This window comes from Astatotilapia calliptera, chromosome 7, assembly GCF_900246225.1.
Source record: "Astatotilapia calliptera chromosome 7, fAstCal1.2, whole genome shotgun sequence".
In the NCBI taxonomy this organism is placed as follows: domain Eukaryota; kingdom Metazoa; phylum Chordata; class Actinopteri; order Cichliformes; family Cichlidae; genus Astatotilapia; species Astatotilapia calliptera.
The window spans coordinates 34248340-34267205 of record NC_039308.1 but is presented as its reverse complement, the minus strand read 5'-3'; the positions used below and the strand labels follow the sequence as shown (position 1 = coordinate 34267205).

Here is an 18866-nt window from a genome sequence, read left to right as displayed (position 1 = left end):
CAAACAGTGAATTTCAAGGTCAAATGCTTAGGCCTTGTGGGACATTAGTACCTAGGTCGGCCATTTTGTTATTAGCCTCTACATCACAGTATTTGAAAATGTTGGTGTAGCTTCCAGTGTTTAAGCTAGACTGCAAACAGACAAACTAAAAGATCACATACTCCCTTTGGAAGGAGAATATTGTTCCTAGAATGTCACTTAAAGTCTGGAGTATAATAGTTTACTTGTCCTTTTGCCATGTTAATTATGTGGTTACACCTTTGACTTTCTGTCATTGTTGTATTTTTACTCAGTTGTATATAGTATTTGTATTCTATTTTTTTTATCTTATTGTATATTTATTTTATTTTATTCTACTGTATATAGTATTTTTATTCTATTCTGTACAGTTGTGTACTGTATTTATTCTTATTGTATTCTAATTTTTGCCTCATAACTTTTGCACTGTCCACTTCCTGCTGTGACAAAACACGTGTGGGACTAATAAAAGTTATCTTATCTTCTCTTCATAACACAACCTTTAAATTATTCTCAGTAACACTCTCACATTAAAAAGGAAAATACACCTTTATGCAAGTGCAGTCTCCAGGCTATGTTGGATTGATGAATCTCAACCAAACCAAAGTTTCAAAGAATCTGATAGGAACGACTAGAAATGTGGAAAGATGTTAATTTCTCATGTCGGTAGAGAAGACACAGAAAGGTTTCCAAGAAAACTTGTGAAACAACAAACTCCAACACTAGCATCTCTACTGGAGGCTCAAGAACACACTTCAGCCCTCTTCACCATCTGACCAGAATACAAATACAGACTTCAGAACCAACTCCAATTTGAAGCTCATGACAACAAAAGCCAGCCACAGTGGGACTCATTACCAAACTCTTCTTTTATTAATTAAATCTGGATTCTCATCTTTCACGCATCAGTGAGCCTCAGTTCAGTCTGGGCTGAAAGTAAAACAGCTCTGATCTCCCAGAGAGAATAACAGTCTGAGACTCAAATACAACAACACGTCAGCAGCTGAGAGAGCGTGAAGGAATAAAACTAATTTTTAGTTTTCAGTTCACCATCACTGTTCGCAAAACCAGTCATCTGCTTCTGTTCTAACTGGCTATAAGTAAAACTCCAAATCTTCCCTGCAGTCACTCGATGCTGTGTATAGTGTACACTTCCAAAACCCGTTTGAAATAGAGTTCCCAGTCTAATTAAAATTGGCCATCAGGAAATCCTGCAAAACATTGTTGGGAATTAAGTATGGCCATTTCGAGAGTGCTAAAGCACAGTACTGTGTACTGATAAACCTACACGCTCTTAAAAAGGAGCAATATAATCGTTCCATCTCAATTATCTTGTTTTTAATAATTGTTGGAAGCCATAATTTCAATTGACAGCAAAGCCCTACTTCCTCTCCCATCATCCCTTGTTCTTTTCTCCCTCCTAGCACCATCACATGACCCAGATAGATGAAAGTATAGGAGACACACACAGCTGTAACTATATTTAGCTCTGCTCTATGTGCCACCTTGACATCACCAGGTCATCATGTCCCAAGGGAACCTAGCAAAGCTCCTGATGGGGACTGAGCCAACATGGCAGGTTCTGAATGTCATGAGATTATATTCATGTGTGCAAATGTTAAGAGGAGAATAACCCATCAACTCCACTCTTAAAACTCAGTGAAGGATACGAAAGAAGAGGACAATGTGATTCGAATGCATTTATCTGCATCACAGACAAAATGTGTGCAACATTCGTCAGGTCCTTTTATGACTTAAATATTGGTGGATCAATTTGAACCTCATACGTCACTTTACTCAAGTTCTTACTTTCAAACTTCGTCACCATGCTAGATGGGTAGGCGGGCATCCATGGATGCCTGCCTACCCATCTAGCATGGTGACTGTTTTTATGGCTGAGGAGTAAAAGGCAATTTTGAGGGATTTTTTTTTAAACACAAAATGCACATAATAAATTGATGGGATAAGCAGTAATCAGCAGATGTAATAAAAAAATATAATCTTAATATATAGTGTGTCCCTTGCAGCCAAGCATAAAAAGAAGAAAAAATTAGTGCAAAACTAAGAATTTTAGTACCTGTTCTAACAGGTTTTGTAAATACAAAATCAATTCAAATCTGGCACCCTGTGAGCTGACCTTTACAGACAGCTCAGACTCCATTTCCTGCTTAATTTACATGTTGTTCACATTGGCAGGAAAAGTCGTTTAATTGCAAGCAAGGGGGACTGTCGTTCAGTCGCCCATACGCCAAAAGGCCACAAACGGTGTAAATAATTAGTTTCCAGCCCAGTTACAGCAAGAGAGACATAAATGGCAACTGATCCACAGAGCAGTGCAGACAAGCTCCAGGCAAACATTGACGCTGAGGGTTTTCAGGAGGTGAGCAAGTAAGGAAGAGACATTCTCATTAAACTGATAACACAAATAAAAATCAGTTTGTTAATCCATCTGATTTTTGACTGTTACACTGTCTGTGGTCTGTATTGAGGACAAGCGTCTTTGGAGTAGTAAAAAAAAAAAAAAAAAAAAAAAAAAAGTCACATATGTTCACACCTCAAAACTAAGTAAAATTGAAGTTTGGTCCTACTTTCATGAATAAGAGTCAATAATGAAATGAGCACAAAAAGAGCAAGTCTAATCATTTACTTCCTTCCCCGGTTCCACGCTAATGCTGACCTGACTGTGGGACCAACAAATTTATTCTGGCTTATTAGTTTCACTCCTCACCCATGTAATGCATTTGATGGATTATGTTAACTTCACATGTTTACATTTCTGATGGGACTGTGACATAATCTGTACGCCAACCAAATCCAGAATCAGTTTTGTTGTGTTGCCACAGAAGTGAACTGAGGTGGTGACATTTAGGCCACCAATTCATCCTTCCATGAGCAGGATGGCATGTGGGAGTGGGTCAAAATAAACTCCCACGTGTTCACAGTGATAAAGGAACATGTCACCAAGTATATTTTTACACATTTCTCAATAACCATAGCTCTACAGCAGAAAGTAAGACCCTTGTATAACTGGAGCCTGGCAGACTAAGTGTTACCAACACAATCACTTCATTGGTGATTTGAAAGATTTGATATATTTAACTCCAGAAATATCTGGACAGCTGCAATTCCAAGCTCTGTATGTCAGCACAATAGATTTAAAACTTAAGATGCAGAAAACCTGTTTTGACTCTTTAATGGTCAAAGTTTGAGCCAATTTGATGATGGACTCTGAAGCTTCTTGGACACATACCCCACACTGGGCAGGTAGCATCCCAGGAATGTAGTTACACATTCCAGAGACTGAGACCTCAACTACTGATGGGTCTATTTGGTAGCAATATCCAGTGTAAACTATTACTGATCACTGGAAGGAAGTCACTTGTTCACTACTCTATTAACCAGGATTCTCAGTGTTTACGACACATCTCATTTTCACAGCTCTGACTTAATCAGTTAAAAGTTCTTAGTAAAGTTAACGGTGAAAGATCAATGAGCTCCAAGTCTAACATTAGCAGCTCAGCTTCACTCATAACAACAAGAATACAGACAAGTGTGCAGGTATAAATGTAACCTGTGTTAATGCGATCTAAGCACAGAACCAACCCAGCTACAGGCTGCAGCACTCTCAGAAAGTGTCTCCGAAAGAGTGCGGGTGATGTGATGAATGTAACCACTCGACGTCACCGATCCTTTTGTTCACAAAGTCGTGCTGTAAAATCTCAAGTTGAGCACATTTGCAATCTTTGTGTTTGAAACCTTTGAGTCCACCAAGGACTAATTTACAAAATGATCTCATCAAACTTGGAAATAAGGACTCAGGACAGCAAAGCATTCATCAAGGTCAGAGCAAGGGAGCCGAGGTCAGTTTCAAAGATTTCTATAAATGTCCAGTGCTTGCTGGTCATTAGAAAACTAAAAAGTCTGTCCTACAACAAATGGCTTTTCAGAGCCAGAAAACCACATTCATCTTTTATAGTCTACAGAGTTGGTACATTCTGAAAATATCCCTTTTGCCCCAATAAAAATTCCTTCAGAACATGCAGTCAAGAGAGGAACCCTCTCTGGGAGGCACGCAGATCATTATCCAAGTCTGTCAAGGAGGAGAAAAAAGAAAGAAAGAAAACTTACGAGAGCACAGTTCACCACAGGGTACAAACCAGTAAGTTTCAAAATAAGGCCATTTCCAGAATTTGTCAAAATGCATATCTAAAAAAGATAATGCAGGATTCGCTCCAAAATGGCATTGATTTTAGAGATAATAGAAGATCAGTCAGCATAAGGATAACTGGAACTAGTAAGCACTGCGGAGGCTTTGAATGGGCATGATATGAACCATACAGCCTCATTAGAAAGACAGTCGAGGCCTGTCTATGAGATGCATGGGCATGTGCAGCATCGTACAGAGAAGCTGGATGAATTCTGATGTGCATCAGAACATTTAGCTCAGATTCAGCCAAATGCAGTAAAGTAGTTTGGACAGTGCCTCTCAGTACCAGCCGATAACCACCCAAAGACATATAGCAGCTTAAGTGGAATACATTTCTTCAACTACTTGAATTAAAGTTTAGAGTGTGCACTTCAACTCTATCTCGATCATTTCCACTGTGGTGGTGTACAGAGGTAAGACTTGAATTTTCTTAAATACACTTTAGCCAGTTTTCAGAATCTGGCATTAGCTATATTCAAAAGATCTTCATCCAAAGAACACAGATGAGAATTTGTGTGTGGCAAAGGTAAATTACATTTCCTGACATATGCAAAGGGCTGATGACCTGAATGTTTAAATTCAGACTATAATAATCTATTATAGTCTGGGACATTTGGAAACCATTTACTTCAGTGATTCATAATGGAACAAATCTGGCCACGTGCATTAGTCTTAGTCTTTCACACTTCAAGTTGTTGGCATTGCTGTATGACAGCTGAGTGTTTTTCCTCACCACATGAGTTCTCGTCGCTGCCGTCGCTGCAGTCCTCATCTCCGTCACACTGCCACACGGACGGGATGCAGCGACCGTTTCCACACTGAAATTGATTGGCTTCACATTCTGTCTTCGTACCTACAGAGGACAGACAGTTTGAGAGAGAGAAGAAAAACAAAAACTCAACTTATTATAGTCCCAAATGTTTCCACATATAATTTGGAGTCTGGGATGTCATTTCCATTTTGTTTTAGTTCTATCAAGGTTCGCTCCAGTGCTTAAATCTCCTTTTAAAGAACATTAGTTGGCACATATTTTGGAAATCCACAGTAACTTGTTTCACAATTCAAACTTCAACAACTAAAATGTAACACTAGTATTTCACAAAGAAATGACAATTTCATGTCAACTGAAAAACATGTGCAACAGTAAACTGAGTAGTTGTTGGGCTTTGCAACTATCACTTTAATTACAGCAACAACTTTGACTCACCGCTTAAGATAACAAATTGTGCTTGTTTTAACTTCACCAATACGCTCCTATTTTGCCTTTAAGTACAGTGGAGTCTATCCTAGCCGTCTTAGGGTGAGAGGCAGGGCACACCCTGGACAGGTCGCCAATCTGTCGCAGGGCACAGACAACCAATCGCACTCACATTCACTACTGCAGGCAATTTAGAGTTACCAATTAACCTATCACCATTAGGGCTGGGCCATATCATACCGTAAACGGTAATACCGGTATAATGTTGGGCAACGATAGGAAAATGAAATATTGCGATAGAATATGGATAAAACGTGCATGCGCAGTGTCTGTTTTCATACATACATGGCAGAAAAGGCACGGTGCAGAATAAGCGTGAAAGCAGATCGTTGAATGGAACGGATGAACCAGAATTTGTTTGTGTAAAAAAAAAAAAAAAAAAAAAAAAAAAAAAAAGCTGCAACTTCAGTGGTGTGGAGCTGGTTTAGCTTTCGTCCGTCAGATACACAACAAAGCACTATTTTTGGTAGAGCATGCTAGCGGGCCGTCGTTATTACCGTGTTGTTTGGAAAATACGGCACACTTAAAACAATCCTTTGATTTTTCTGAAAATTGACAGGTCCCCTTATGGATTCTGGTTTTGTTTACTGACCTCGAAACAATTTTATGTGGTACACGGCGCTTGAAAATCTGTCAAATGTTTCAGTACGACTTTGCTAAGCTACGAAGCCGCACCGCTTGCTGGATTGTCGGAGCATTACGGCTATATTAGGCAGGAGCCTAATTTATATTGCGATAAACATTTTTGGCCCTGCTCTAATCTCCATTAACTGCATGTCTTTGGACTGTGGGAGGAAGCTGGAGTACCCAGAGAGAACCCACGTGAACACTGGGAGAACATGCACACTTCACACAGAAAGACCCCAGCCTGAACTCAGGATAAGTAAGTAAAGTAAGTAAAATTTTATTTATATAGCACATTTCTAGATAGAGATCACAAAGTGCTTTACAAGATATAACAGATTAAAAAGACAAAATACAAACAAAGTTAGCAAAAGGCAGTTTTAAAAAGATGTGTTTTTAGCTGTTTTTTAAAAGTAATCAATGAATCAGCGGATCGTAAGTCCTGAGGAAGAGAATTCCACAGTCTGGCGGCCACAGTAGCAAAAGCTCTATCACCCCTAGTTTTCAGTCTCGTATACTGAATGACAAGTAGGCCCTGACTACTCGACCTCAGAGACCTACTAGGGGCATAGGGCTGTAAAAGTTCAATGATATATGGTGGTGCTTGTTGTTGAAGAGCCTTGAAAGTTAAAACCAAAATCTTAAACTGGACTCTAAATTCAACAGGAAGCCAATGTAACTGCATGAGCAACGGTGTTATATGTGAAAATTTAGAAGCTTTCGTCAAAAGTCTTGCTGCAGCATTCTGAACGATCTGCAGACGCTCCAAAGAACCTTTATTTAAACAAGTAAACAGGGAATTGCAATAGTCCAGTCGTGAAGAGATAAAAGCATGAGTAACAATCTCCAGTTCGGTATAGGATATAATAGAGCTCAATTTAGAAATATTTCTTAAATGATAAAAGCAAGACCGAACAAGAGATTTAACATGACTATCTAACGTAAGAGCAGGATCAAGGATAATCCCCAAGTTCCTGACAGATGGTTTTACAAACGTTGAAAGAGGACCAAGAGCATTTATTATACTGGGTATATGTCTATCTGGGGCACATAAGAGGACTTCGGTTTTACTTTCATTTAGTTGGAGGAAGTTTTCAGCCATCCAGCCTTTAATGGTTTCCAAGCACACATTTAAAAGCCGCAGCTTAGAAGCCTCTTCTGGTTTAAAAGATATATAGAGTTGGATATCGTCCGCATAACAATGGTAACAAATATCCTCAAAAGGGCTCAGAATGTGCTGGAGAGGGAGTAAATAAACTAAAAACAGTAATGGCCCTAGCACAGAGCCTTGTGGCACACCAAAAGACAGGGACGCAGAAGATGATCTATACTTAGAAACTGCCACAGAAGAATATCGTTCAGAGAGATACGAGGAGAACCATTTCAATGCAGTCCCAGAGACACCAACCCAGTGTTTCAGCCTGTTAAGTAAAATATAGTGGTCAACAGTATCAAAGGCCGACGTAAGATCCAACATTAAGAGAACAGAACATTTACCTGCATCGCTTTGTAACAAAATGTCATTAGAAACTCTAAGAAGGGCTGTTTCAGTGGAATGAACTTTACGAAAGCCAGATTGAAATTTGTCGAAAATACTATAATTATCTAAAACTGCTGTAAGCTGCTTAGCCACGATCTTCTCTAGAATCTTAGCAATTAACGGAATTTTTGAGATCGGTCTATAATTGCTAGGGAGAGATGGGTCCAGCATAGGCTTTTTTAACAAGGGATGTATAACAGCAGTTTTAAAATAGGCAGGGACTATGCCCGAGGCCAAGGAGGTATTAATTATAGTAAGAATACAGGGACCAGTAGAGTAAAAGACATTTTTAAATAATGATGCAGGTAAAAAAATCAAGAGAGCAAGAGGATAATTTTGTTGCACTAACTATTTTTCCCAGCTCTGGTAGTGAGACAGGTGAAAAACCTTCTAAAACAACAGGCCGAGCTGGCGTGGGAACAGACAGCGCAGACGCTGAAAAAGACAGGTTTTTCCTTATGTTGCTAATTTTTTCTAAAAAGAAAGCAAGAAAAGTTTCACAATCTTCAACAGAAGAAATAATAGCAGCAGGTGGAGCAGGAGTAATAATATTAGTAATAGTATCAAATAAAACTTTAGGATTACCTCTGCTCCTTGCAACCAGCTGAGAAAAGTAAGCAGCCCTCGCAACTCTAATAGCATTGTTAAAGGAGGCTAAAAGATCCTTTAAATAGAGGAGATGAACATTTAAGTGAGTTTTCCTCCATAACCGCTCAGTTTTACGACAATTACGTTTTATAAGACGAATGTTGTCATTTAACCAGGGTACAGACTTGGAAACAGGCACAGGTCTCATTTTAATCGGACAGATTTCATCTAAGATCGAAAGACAATGATAATTGAATAGATCTATAGAAAAATCAACATCGTTTTGTGGGGATAATGTTAAATTAAAAACATCAGAGAACTTCTGTGCTGTGGAGGAGTCTAAAGTGCGGGAAATAACTGTCCGATGAACAGGAGACATAGGCTCATAAAAAGACATATTAAAAAAGACACAATAATGGTCAGAAATAAAAATGTCCTTAGAACAGATATAATCAATATTCAGACCCAAAGAAAAAACAAGGTCCAGTGTATGGCCTTTGTTATGTGTGGGGCCAGATACATGTTGGATAAAATGAAAAGAGTCCATGATACTGGTAAAACTCCTAGCAAAGCGGTCGGACTCATCATCAATATGTATATTAAAATCTCCCACAAGAAGCAATTTAGACAACCTCATAGTAGAGGACAGAAAATCACTAAACTCGGCTAAAAACGAGCTGTTTGGGCCAGGAGGGCGATAGACCAACGCACAGTAAAAAGGATCCTTCTTTCCAATTTTGATGAGCTGCAGTTCAAAAGACAGAAAGTGTCCAACTTTCACTGAACGGCAGTTAAAACGGCTCCGATATGCCACCGCGAGGCCTCCTCCACGACCAGATCCTCGAGGCTGGCTAATAACAGAGAAGCCATTTGGGCACATTTCAATAGTAGACGAATAATCCGACCCCCGTTGCCAGGTCTCAGTCAAAAACAGGAAGTCCAGATTTTTAGAAACAATAAAATCGTTAAGCACAAACGATTTATTCGTCAAAGATCGGGCATTAAAGAGCGCCATAGACAGCGGGGTGAAAACATTGTTGTTGGAAGAAGCTAGAGTTTCTCGAATTAAAGGGCGTAAATTCTCGGGATCAGACCCTTCACGTTCATATATTCCACTCACCGAGGGGATGAAAAGCCAGTCGGCAGGAGAGTCTGGATGAACCCTTCTGAGATAACACGGCCTTGGAAAGCCGGGCCCCCTATATCCAAGTAGGGCCTTGGGAGACAGATTCCTCTCCATATAGCTGTCATGTGCTTAGGCAACGGAAAACGCCCGACATCGCTTTCCAATTCGTCCCCGCCGCCAGAGGAGCCTAAGCTTCACCTGGATGCCCGATCTCTTTCCTCTTCTTCTCCGTAGTCTACGGGGAACGCTGAAAGCGCTGGCCGAAGATCCAGTCACAGGCTGAGGGTGGAAGGTACCAAAGGAGTGCGGAGAAAAGTGTGGAGAATGGAAAGTCCCACAAAAGGAAGGAGAAAAAACATCTTTGGCCGTCATTGACGAACGGATGGATAACAGCGTCAGACGATCGTAGACCAAGGTAGCCAGTACATCATTAAAACAGTTAAAAAACAGCAGAGTAGAAAGAAAAAACACGACAATAGAGCGAGACCAACTACACCCGGCAGCGGCGAAGCCAAACACAGGCGCCATCATGCCGGAAGAGTGATGTGAGGCTGTGAGGCAACAGTGCAAACTATCGTCTCAAGGTCAAACCATCACCCAGAAATATGCAGCGAGTAACTTTAAAAATCTGAAATAATGCTGCCGTGCAGAACTGATTTAATACTATACAAACAGGTTCTCTTTGCTAGTGAAAAGAGGAATATATATATAAAAAGAAAAAAAAAAATCACAAGAATAAAAAAAAAAAAAAAAAGTTTCATATTTTTCATAAGTAGGGTTAAATTTTGTTAAAACATGGATTTCCCCACAGTGCCTTAACTATAGGAAGCTCTTACGTGCTTGGACTGCTCCAAAACCCACCAGTTCCCCCACTCTTATCTTGAAAGTATAATGGCTGCAAACCAGCCCCAAGACATTCTTATCTAGCCCTATAGCCAAGTAGCTATTGTGTTCGGTTCTTTACGTCATTCAGATGCTTCCCCTTAGAACATTTCATCCCCATGTTTGACTACAGCTGGTGACTAGTTCTACGCTCCCAGAGGACTGTCCTAACCAGACTCTGAAGCTGACAGCTGCCATCCCCAGTGGCACTCTGAGAAGCAGCTAATATTGCAGTTTTCTGGTGTATGACAGTATGAGGATCATTCAGTGGAGCCTAAACAGCCAAGATTACCATGTTTACCACATCACTATAATTTAGTAAGGTGGAATAAATAAGTGGGGTGGGAAAAAATAAAATGATGGCTTAACCAGAAGAATGATTCTTAGGCTTCTCCATAAAAACCAGATTCCAATTATGAGTTTTAAAAGTCTGCTTGTGTCCTAAATGACAACACAATCCCGCTTTCAATACACTGTAATGCACCTACCCACAGCCTGCAATGAGATATCAAAGCCTCTTAAATAGAGACATTAAAATGAAAACCTTAAGCTCATTTTGACACTTTACAAGTAAAACAGACATAAGCAAAGCACCGATTTGTAGACAGTACTGTGCAGTGCAGTCTATTACCAGAGTACTGGAGGCGCTACTCCAGGTCTTAAAATACCACAGTCTGACCTTGCTTTAGTGTCGACTGTCTGCCTGACCAGGTGGATAACTGGAGCACATGATGATTAAAAGCAGCCCAGCGGAAGTCACGGTTCCAACTGAATCTGTATGCCACTGAGGTCAATGAATTTAAAGATGTATGAAAAAAAGTTTCCCCCCGATAAAACTTGAGATGTGTATAAAACATCAAAAGCTCTGCAGGAATGCACACCAGAATTATAGCCCCGTCAGGCCAGAAAGAGCCTCTAAAAACTGCATTCAGACACTGAAACGCCATCTGAAGGATACTTAAGTGGGTCAGCAGCTCCTCCAGAGAGGAAAAACACCCCACACTGATTTGAACCTGAACAGCTTCGGGCCTTTAGCTGAAGCTGCAACACTTTATTCAAGATCTACATCAATGAAACCATGCCACAGTTTCAAGACATGCTGCCAACACCAACGACTAATATTCAAATGTTTTGTAAGAGGCCAGACACTTTAAAAATGCAAATCTGTCAACTTTAATATGTCACTGCTGGCATCAGGGGAGGGGGCTCATGACGCAAGCCAGCTTTACACCCTGGCAAGACTGCATTTGACTTCTGACATTTCCCACTTATAGTTGGTACATTTGTTGAATGTATTATAGCATTATTGTTGTTTTTTTTTTTTTAATCTAACATTTTCAGAGCTTAATACATCAGCTAAAGTATCCATGTAAGATTTTACAGGGAAAATATTGGAAGTTACAGAGCTTTGACAAATTCTAAAGCACAGGAGGTGGCAGGATTATTTCAGGGATAAAAACATTTAAGCTTACTTAAAAAAAAATAAATAAAAAAAACACCACCAACCAAATCAATAATACACCCAAGTAAAAAAACAAAACACTTGGGAAGGACATTCTTAATGAGTCAACAGGGTCAAGTTAATCATCAAAGCTCTCCTTTTCACATATTTTTACAAACACAGCCTTGTAGATTAAGGGTGTGACTACAGGCTTTCTATCCCGAAGTCAAATTTACTCCTGTCAAACCATCTACAGAGATGCTAAACACAAGCACAGCGCTGCACTAACAAAGCAAAGACTTGAACGCTTCATCAGAGCATGCTGTTGATCAGAGTCCAGCAGCTTCACCGCACAGGACGCAAATACACGCCTGCAGACATCCATTCATCCAAGACTACACCACCTGTACTTAAAGAGTTCATTTCATTCATTTTCCATTACATCAGGAAAACGGCAAGTAATTTCACCATATTAAAAATATAAATCAATCTAAAGAGACCAAAAAAAATCATTAACCAAGACAGAAATCATAGAAAGGAGGAAATGTTTAGAGAAAAGGTCAGTGGTAAAGGCAAATTATTTTAAACTGCAAACATTTATAAAAAAAAACAAAAAAAAAAACCACAGTATATTTATCTAATGCAAAACTATTCATAGCAACTGTTAATGGTGGAGGGCACTGTGGGAAACCGACAATGAAGTGGATAAGATCCAACAGCTCTAAACTTCATATTACTGAGAGGAGTCAATTATGACTGCAGCCACATTTATACAGGCCATTGTTCCAATTTTTGAAATTTTAAATGTTTCCACTGAACTTGACAGGCTACACCGTAACTTCACTCATTGATATAGTACGGCTCTTGTTACCATTGCAGGCTTCGATTTTATTAACAGCCCTTTATAAGCTTTATTGCTGCAGAAGACTGGGAATTAAGTATCTTTCTCAAAAGTGACAATGAAAAGAGCCCAATTGAAGGAAATCAGTCAGGTTGATGCCTTTAAACTAATTGAAAAAAAAGGCAATAGATTTTATGTCTGTAAGAGCGGAAGGAAATTTATAATTAAAATAATGCTATTTTTAAAAGGAATGATTAAATGACTCCACATGTTATTGTGACTTTGCACAACTTCTTTAGAACCTTCCCTTATATATCCTCATGGCCACATTTGTCCCAAGTTTCATTCGACTTGACAGTGACATATGGACTTGATAACGGGCAAGATGATTAGAAATGATAGGAGACTAAGATTAGACTTAGTATTAAAAAAGTTACAAGAAGATCCATCCAAAAACATGACTCCTGTCAGAATGTTTTATTTTCTGATGACTTGAGAAAATAAAGTCCGACCATGACAAATACATTTCCTTGAAAAAGGAGAAACTGCTAAATGAGTCAAGCAATTACATAAAGACTTCCCATTTGTAAGCTGACCAAAACAAGCAGACAAAGCTGAATAAATAAAGCACTCCGAGAGCCTCACTAACATTCACATTGGATCTGGGAATTCACTGAAGTCTTCAATAGGCACTGCCAAGCAAAAGTGTTGAGGTGTCAATGACAGAAAAAAATAAATTAAAAAAAAGGGGGGGGGCTTATCCAGCACCTAGTGTTTTCCTTAATCCCTCAGCACTGCAGTGTTTCTGGGAAGACCTTATATTTTATGAAGAAAATTTATTAATTTTCTTCATAAAACTGTTATGAAGCCAGAGACATTGGCCATCAGCTCAATGAGCAACAGAATCCATTAACTGGGTTCAACAACTCCTGACCCATCTTCTGAACATATTCACATCTACGCAAATAAAAATACACAAGCAGAAAGTTATTCATGATTTCGCCAAACTTCCAACTTTCTCAGAAGAAAAAAAAATGTCAGGATACTGTGCTGCATACAAGACTTGATTTTCAGCGAGTGATTACACATATTCGGCACAGTTTAATCAATTCTGTGCAACTGCAACTACTCTCAGGGCAATGATTACAGCAGTATTTGTATCTGAAACGCGAACCAGCAACTTGCAAGTTACTGATCTCCCATGCCACCCCCCAACAATATGACATACTTTAAGCAACCGCTTTGGCAACATTGGGAAGGGAAAAAGCCTTTAACAGGAAGAAACCTCAAGCACAACCAGGCACAGGGAGGGGGGTGACCAGTTGGGGTGAGGGGAGGAATGAGGAAACGAGATAAAAACCACAACATTGATATTAGTCACCCATAAGGCTCATTCACAATTCAAATGTAGCCTTGACCTTGTGCACAATGATCACCCTATTGGTTTTCACCCAAATTGTGCACAAGTTTCACTAAAATCTGACCCAAGCAGCAACAATTTGTGAATTATGAAATGACAGTTCTGCAGTCCTTCAACCAGTTAAGTTAATAACCCTGAGAATGACCCTCACTCCTCAACACAACCCTTACATGGTGAGTGACTTTAGAATAAGCCTACTAGTCCCCTTGGCCTCCAAGTTTCTAACACTGAACACGCACCGTTTATGTCCCCTGAAGTGTCCATCCTTTTACAGTGTTCACCTTCATACTACTCAGCCCAGTTGTTCATGTTTCATTTCAAGGGGGGGAAAAAAAAAAAGAAAAAAAAAAAGGGGGGGGGGGGGTTTGGACAAATAACTGCATATCTGCATGTTACAGGAACAAAAGTCCTGACTCATCACACTGCTGATGTACATTTAATGCCGACTGAGGTAAAGAGTGAGATCACATAAAGAGCCTCTGGCACACAGTAGCTGTTAACTCCAAAACAAAGCGCCACCATGTAAACCAGAGAAATCATAGAAGGTCCAGCAGCAACACTGATACACCTCCAATTTCTGTGGGACTCTAAAGTGAATCCAAAAAGAAAACAGAAGCCCAAAGCACAGTAGAAATATAAAAATATGCAGCATTTGCTAGTGTAAACATGAGGTGTAGTAAATGGGGTGCAGCGGCGCATACAAGTAACCATAAAGCCAAGCTGCAGGGAATGGTAAATATATTCCTGTTTTTGGCTTCTTTAAGAGCGTATCCTCCTGGGTTACTATTCCAATATCTACACAGAAAACCATCGGCTTGCTGTCTGGAAAACTGCACTTTGATCCACACATCGCAACAACACACCTCAGTAGTAAGCTCGAGTATACAAACCTGTATGAGCTCCTTCTCCCTGCAGTGTCAGATTCAATTTTGAGCTGAGAGTTGAAGCCTGAACCCTCCAGACTGTACAGAGTGAGGACTACTGCTTACAATGACATGAGAAATGTCGCTCTGCTTTAATGTCATTCTTTGTTTGCACCTTTACATTAAATATTTTAACATGACTAAAGATCACATTACTTGGCCATGTTTTACAGACTCTGCATACAGCTTTTTTTTGAAGCCCAACACGTCCAAGAAATAAAACAAAAACCTGGTCTCTTTGATTGTAGTCATTATTTAAATATTGCTGCTGTCCAGCTAGTCTCACTTTCAACCATCTGGTATATAAAAACTCGATTTCTGATTTGCTGTTTACTTTTGTTTGAGGTTTGAGCAGCACAGAAGCAGGTTCAGATTGGTCTGTCATTTTCCAGAATACTGGCTCGAGCGCACCGACTGCAGTTTTCCACCAAATCGATTTATAGCCTTTTTTAAGTTCCAGTTGATGCATGCTCTTTTAAGTGTGTGCATCCACCTCACTCCCACAATATTCACAGGATATTTGGTTAGTAGCAGCACTGGAGTATTTGAACAACCATGATTGAAAATGTTCAACTTTTCAGAACAAGCAGCACGAGCAAAACTTTGGTGTAGTAACAGATGATGATACCTGGAATACAAGTGTGATTTCTACATAGTTGCCCATCCATAACTCCAGATGGCTCCTGTGACACGACACTGAGCTCAGAGACTGCAGCATAAAACAATTTGAGCCAAATTGAAAAGGTTTTGCTCTGCAAAAGGAAGACTACGCTCACCAGCTGCTGTCTAGCACAACTGAACCCTGTTGAATCAGCACTTAAAGGCTGCTGGTTACTGTGTTCTGTTATTCATTGTCACAAAACAGTCGTGGTATTCTTAATTGAAGAAAAGGACTGATGTGCACGGCCACACTGCCACAAACTCTACTGCACTAATTTTCTGTGGCGCAGCCACTCTCTCCTCAAATATATAAAAACAAAACTTAAAAGCCAAAAAAAACAATACATTTTTTAAATAATTTTATTGATTTTCTAACCTGTCGCACTGACATCGTTTCATGTTTTGTGCAATACAGATATTGGTTGCCACCTTTCTCATTGGCACCCACAGTAAAAGATGCTTAAGCAATTTAGATTTTTAATATCGTGTACACCAGTTAACTGAAATGTAGCGATGCCATCTGCCACCATCCAAGTCGGCATTCCTGGAGAAATTAGAGCACTTCTCCCTCTCCATCACTGCGAGGTGGAAAGCATTGTGAACCAGCACTGTTCTGCATTACTGGGCACAGAGCACGAACTGTTTAATGTCTCAGTAAACTGTCAAAACTACACTACTTTAAGACTAATTTACAGAATATTCTCTATTACTACTGTGAGAAATACAACCCAACTGTGTCAGCTAGTAGTACTCTCCTAATTTAAACCACAGATTCAACAGGCATGGAGCTGTAATGAACCATCTCCTGCCCAAAATAGCAGCTCATTGTGTGCTATAGAACTGCTTTCACAGTTGAGGTCATGGTGATGCAGTTTTCCCCAGTAACAGAAACGTTTGCAGTGCTCTCCTCCTCCTGTCCACCTCCCCGCCCACTTCAAGAATCAAGCGCACCCCCACATAGCCGCCCCCCCCTCTATAGCCGAGGATCTGGGTCTAGCATGGTATCACAGTAACCATGGAGGGAAAAAAAAAAAAATACATCCATTTTAATCAGGCCAGGGTTGCCGCTGCTGATCTCGCTGTTGCCTAATTTGCGTGGCATCTTGTTCAAATAGGCTCACACGGTCTGTGTGTTCGTTCAGGCCTGGTGAGAAGCTGAGAATGAGACAGTGGTGGTGGTGCTGCTGGTGGGTGTATTGTGTGGAGTGTGTGCGCATTATAAGCACTTCTGATTCACCAGTTTCCCCCCAAAGGCCATTTTTCCACAGCAGGCTGGAATTCAGGGAATGCATCTCTTTCAATAACTTGTTTCATGATTAAATTTAATATTTCGTGCACAGGTTAATTTTATTTACATATCGCCAGCTCACAACCACTGTTTTATGGAGCCTTCTTATTATAAATCTCTACAATAGAGAGAGAACCCCAACCATCAAACTACTGATGGAAGGAGAAGCTCCCTTTAACAGGTAGAGCACCAGCAGAACCAGGCTCAGGGAGGGGCCGTCACCAGTGGAGGGTGTGAAGCACAGAAAATATTGCCATTTTTTTCCTTTTAATGTTAAACACACATTTAAAAAAAAAAAACCAATAGATTAAAAAAATATATAAGTAATTGGGGCCAAAAAGGAAATGCTAAAATTTCTTCAACAAGCACCAACCAAAGAAAATATAAACCAACCAAGTAGTGTCTAAAAGCTGCACTACTAATGGTCAGCAGGGGACAACTGCTCTTACTGCAAAAAATAAAAATTAAAAGCAACAAAAACAAGACTATGGGGGGGAAAGCCCTCACCTTACTCTGACCTCTGACCTCTGACATTGAGGTCATGAGCTCCAGCACCAGTCACAGTCTTAGAGTAAAGCAAAGTTTATTTTCTAAATTCTGGTCAATATTAGAGCCAATAAGGAGAATTATGAGGGTAAGTCCACTGCCTAACTACTTGTCACTCAAATGGTTAACCAGTGATTGTGCTGCATCCACGATTTCAAAGAGCTTGCTGAAAGGATTCTCTCTCTCTCTCGATTGGCCTGGGAACTCCTTAGGGATCTCCAGGAGGAAAGTCTGGAAAACCCTGATGTTCCCACAACATTACTTCAGATAAGTGGATAAAACTGATCAAAAGATACACATGGGGTTTTTTAGGCTTCTTAAAGGGACTGATACATTTATAAATTACTGAATTCTTACTACAATGTAGCCATTTTCACACAAAATTACTAGTTTGATCGATTCAACTGTGCAATAACCCCTACAGCACAGCATTTAATGCTTTTTATTATACATAATGGTGAATCTGGGTCTGTTGAGCAAACTCAAGATGTAACTGATCCGTGCATTTCACTTCATGTTCAGAGTTTCTACCAGTGTGCTGCATACTGCCAGGCCTAAGGGACTAACAGATTTTTCAATTTGTAAGACATGTCTATAGACCCAAGTTAGAGTACAATGTTAAAAAAAACTGCACGTGATACTGCAGCTGCTCAATTCTGTAAAGGTAACGGGTATTGTTCAACACCTGACCTTGAGGTTAGGAAACAACTGATGTCATCCAACAGTGATGAAGCTTAATGCAAGTTGCATGAGGACAAAGATGCCATCTTTGAGCAAGTGGCATGAAGGCAAAAATATAGGACAAACATCTTGTTTTCCTGGACTTGAGACTTTACAGCCTTAAATAAAAGCACTTTAAATAGCTTAAGAACATGATGTGATGCCATAAAGACCTGTTAAAAGTTGGGGGCGGGGGGCAAGTTCAAAAGCCAATGAAAGCATCAATATTCACATCCCCCACATGTTTAAATGTTAATTGCGAGATTGACTATGTCATGTTCTTATTAGCTGTTAATAGCTTATGTGTGTGCTTCTGATTAGCTTACCACATTACTAGGACAAAGTTTGGGGTTCGGGCAGGTTTCAGACAAGTTTCAGGCCTTTGGAAATGAATCATTTAGGGGTTCTGCCCAGATTCCTAAACTTTGCTTGTAAATGACTAAACTTAGCATTTTGCTAGTAATGCCATAGTTGCTGAAAACTTTGAAAGCATCCAGAAACTTGTAACCAGATAGTATGTGTTGACAAGGCTTAGGAAAATCTCCAGTATTGGCTGCAACATTGTGCTAAAACTAAGCTATCCACAGTGCACAATTATCAGAAAAGAAACTAATCACTGACAGTACTCTCATATACCGACATTTGGACCAGGTCCAGAGTCATGTATGCACCTCAGTTTAGACCAATATAGATGGATGCATGAAACAAACTCTAGCAATACTGAAGCACTTTTATAATAACCTACTTTCAGCTGCTCCGTTATTCCCAAAACAATCCCAAAGGA

The 18866-nt window shown here is 39.8% G+C and overlaps 1 protein-coding gene across 1 annotated transcript in view; it reads right to left on the bottom strand.

The window, feature by feature from the left end:
* Positions 1-18866, bottom strand: part of vldlr (very low density lipoprotein receptor) — a 72487-nt gene that overhangs the window by 51069 nt on the left and 2552 nt on the right. The window contains exon 2 of the mRNA XM_026174470.1: positions 4959-5078. Within this exon, the coding sequence (XP_026030255.1) occupies positions 4959-5078 (120 nt within the window). The remainder of the gene's footprint in view (positions 1-4958; positions 5079-18866) is intronic.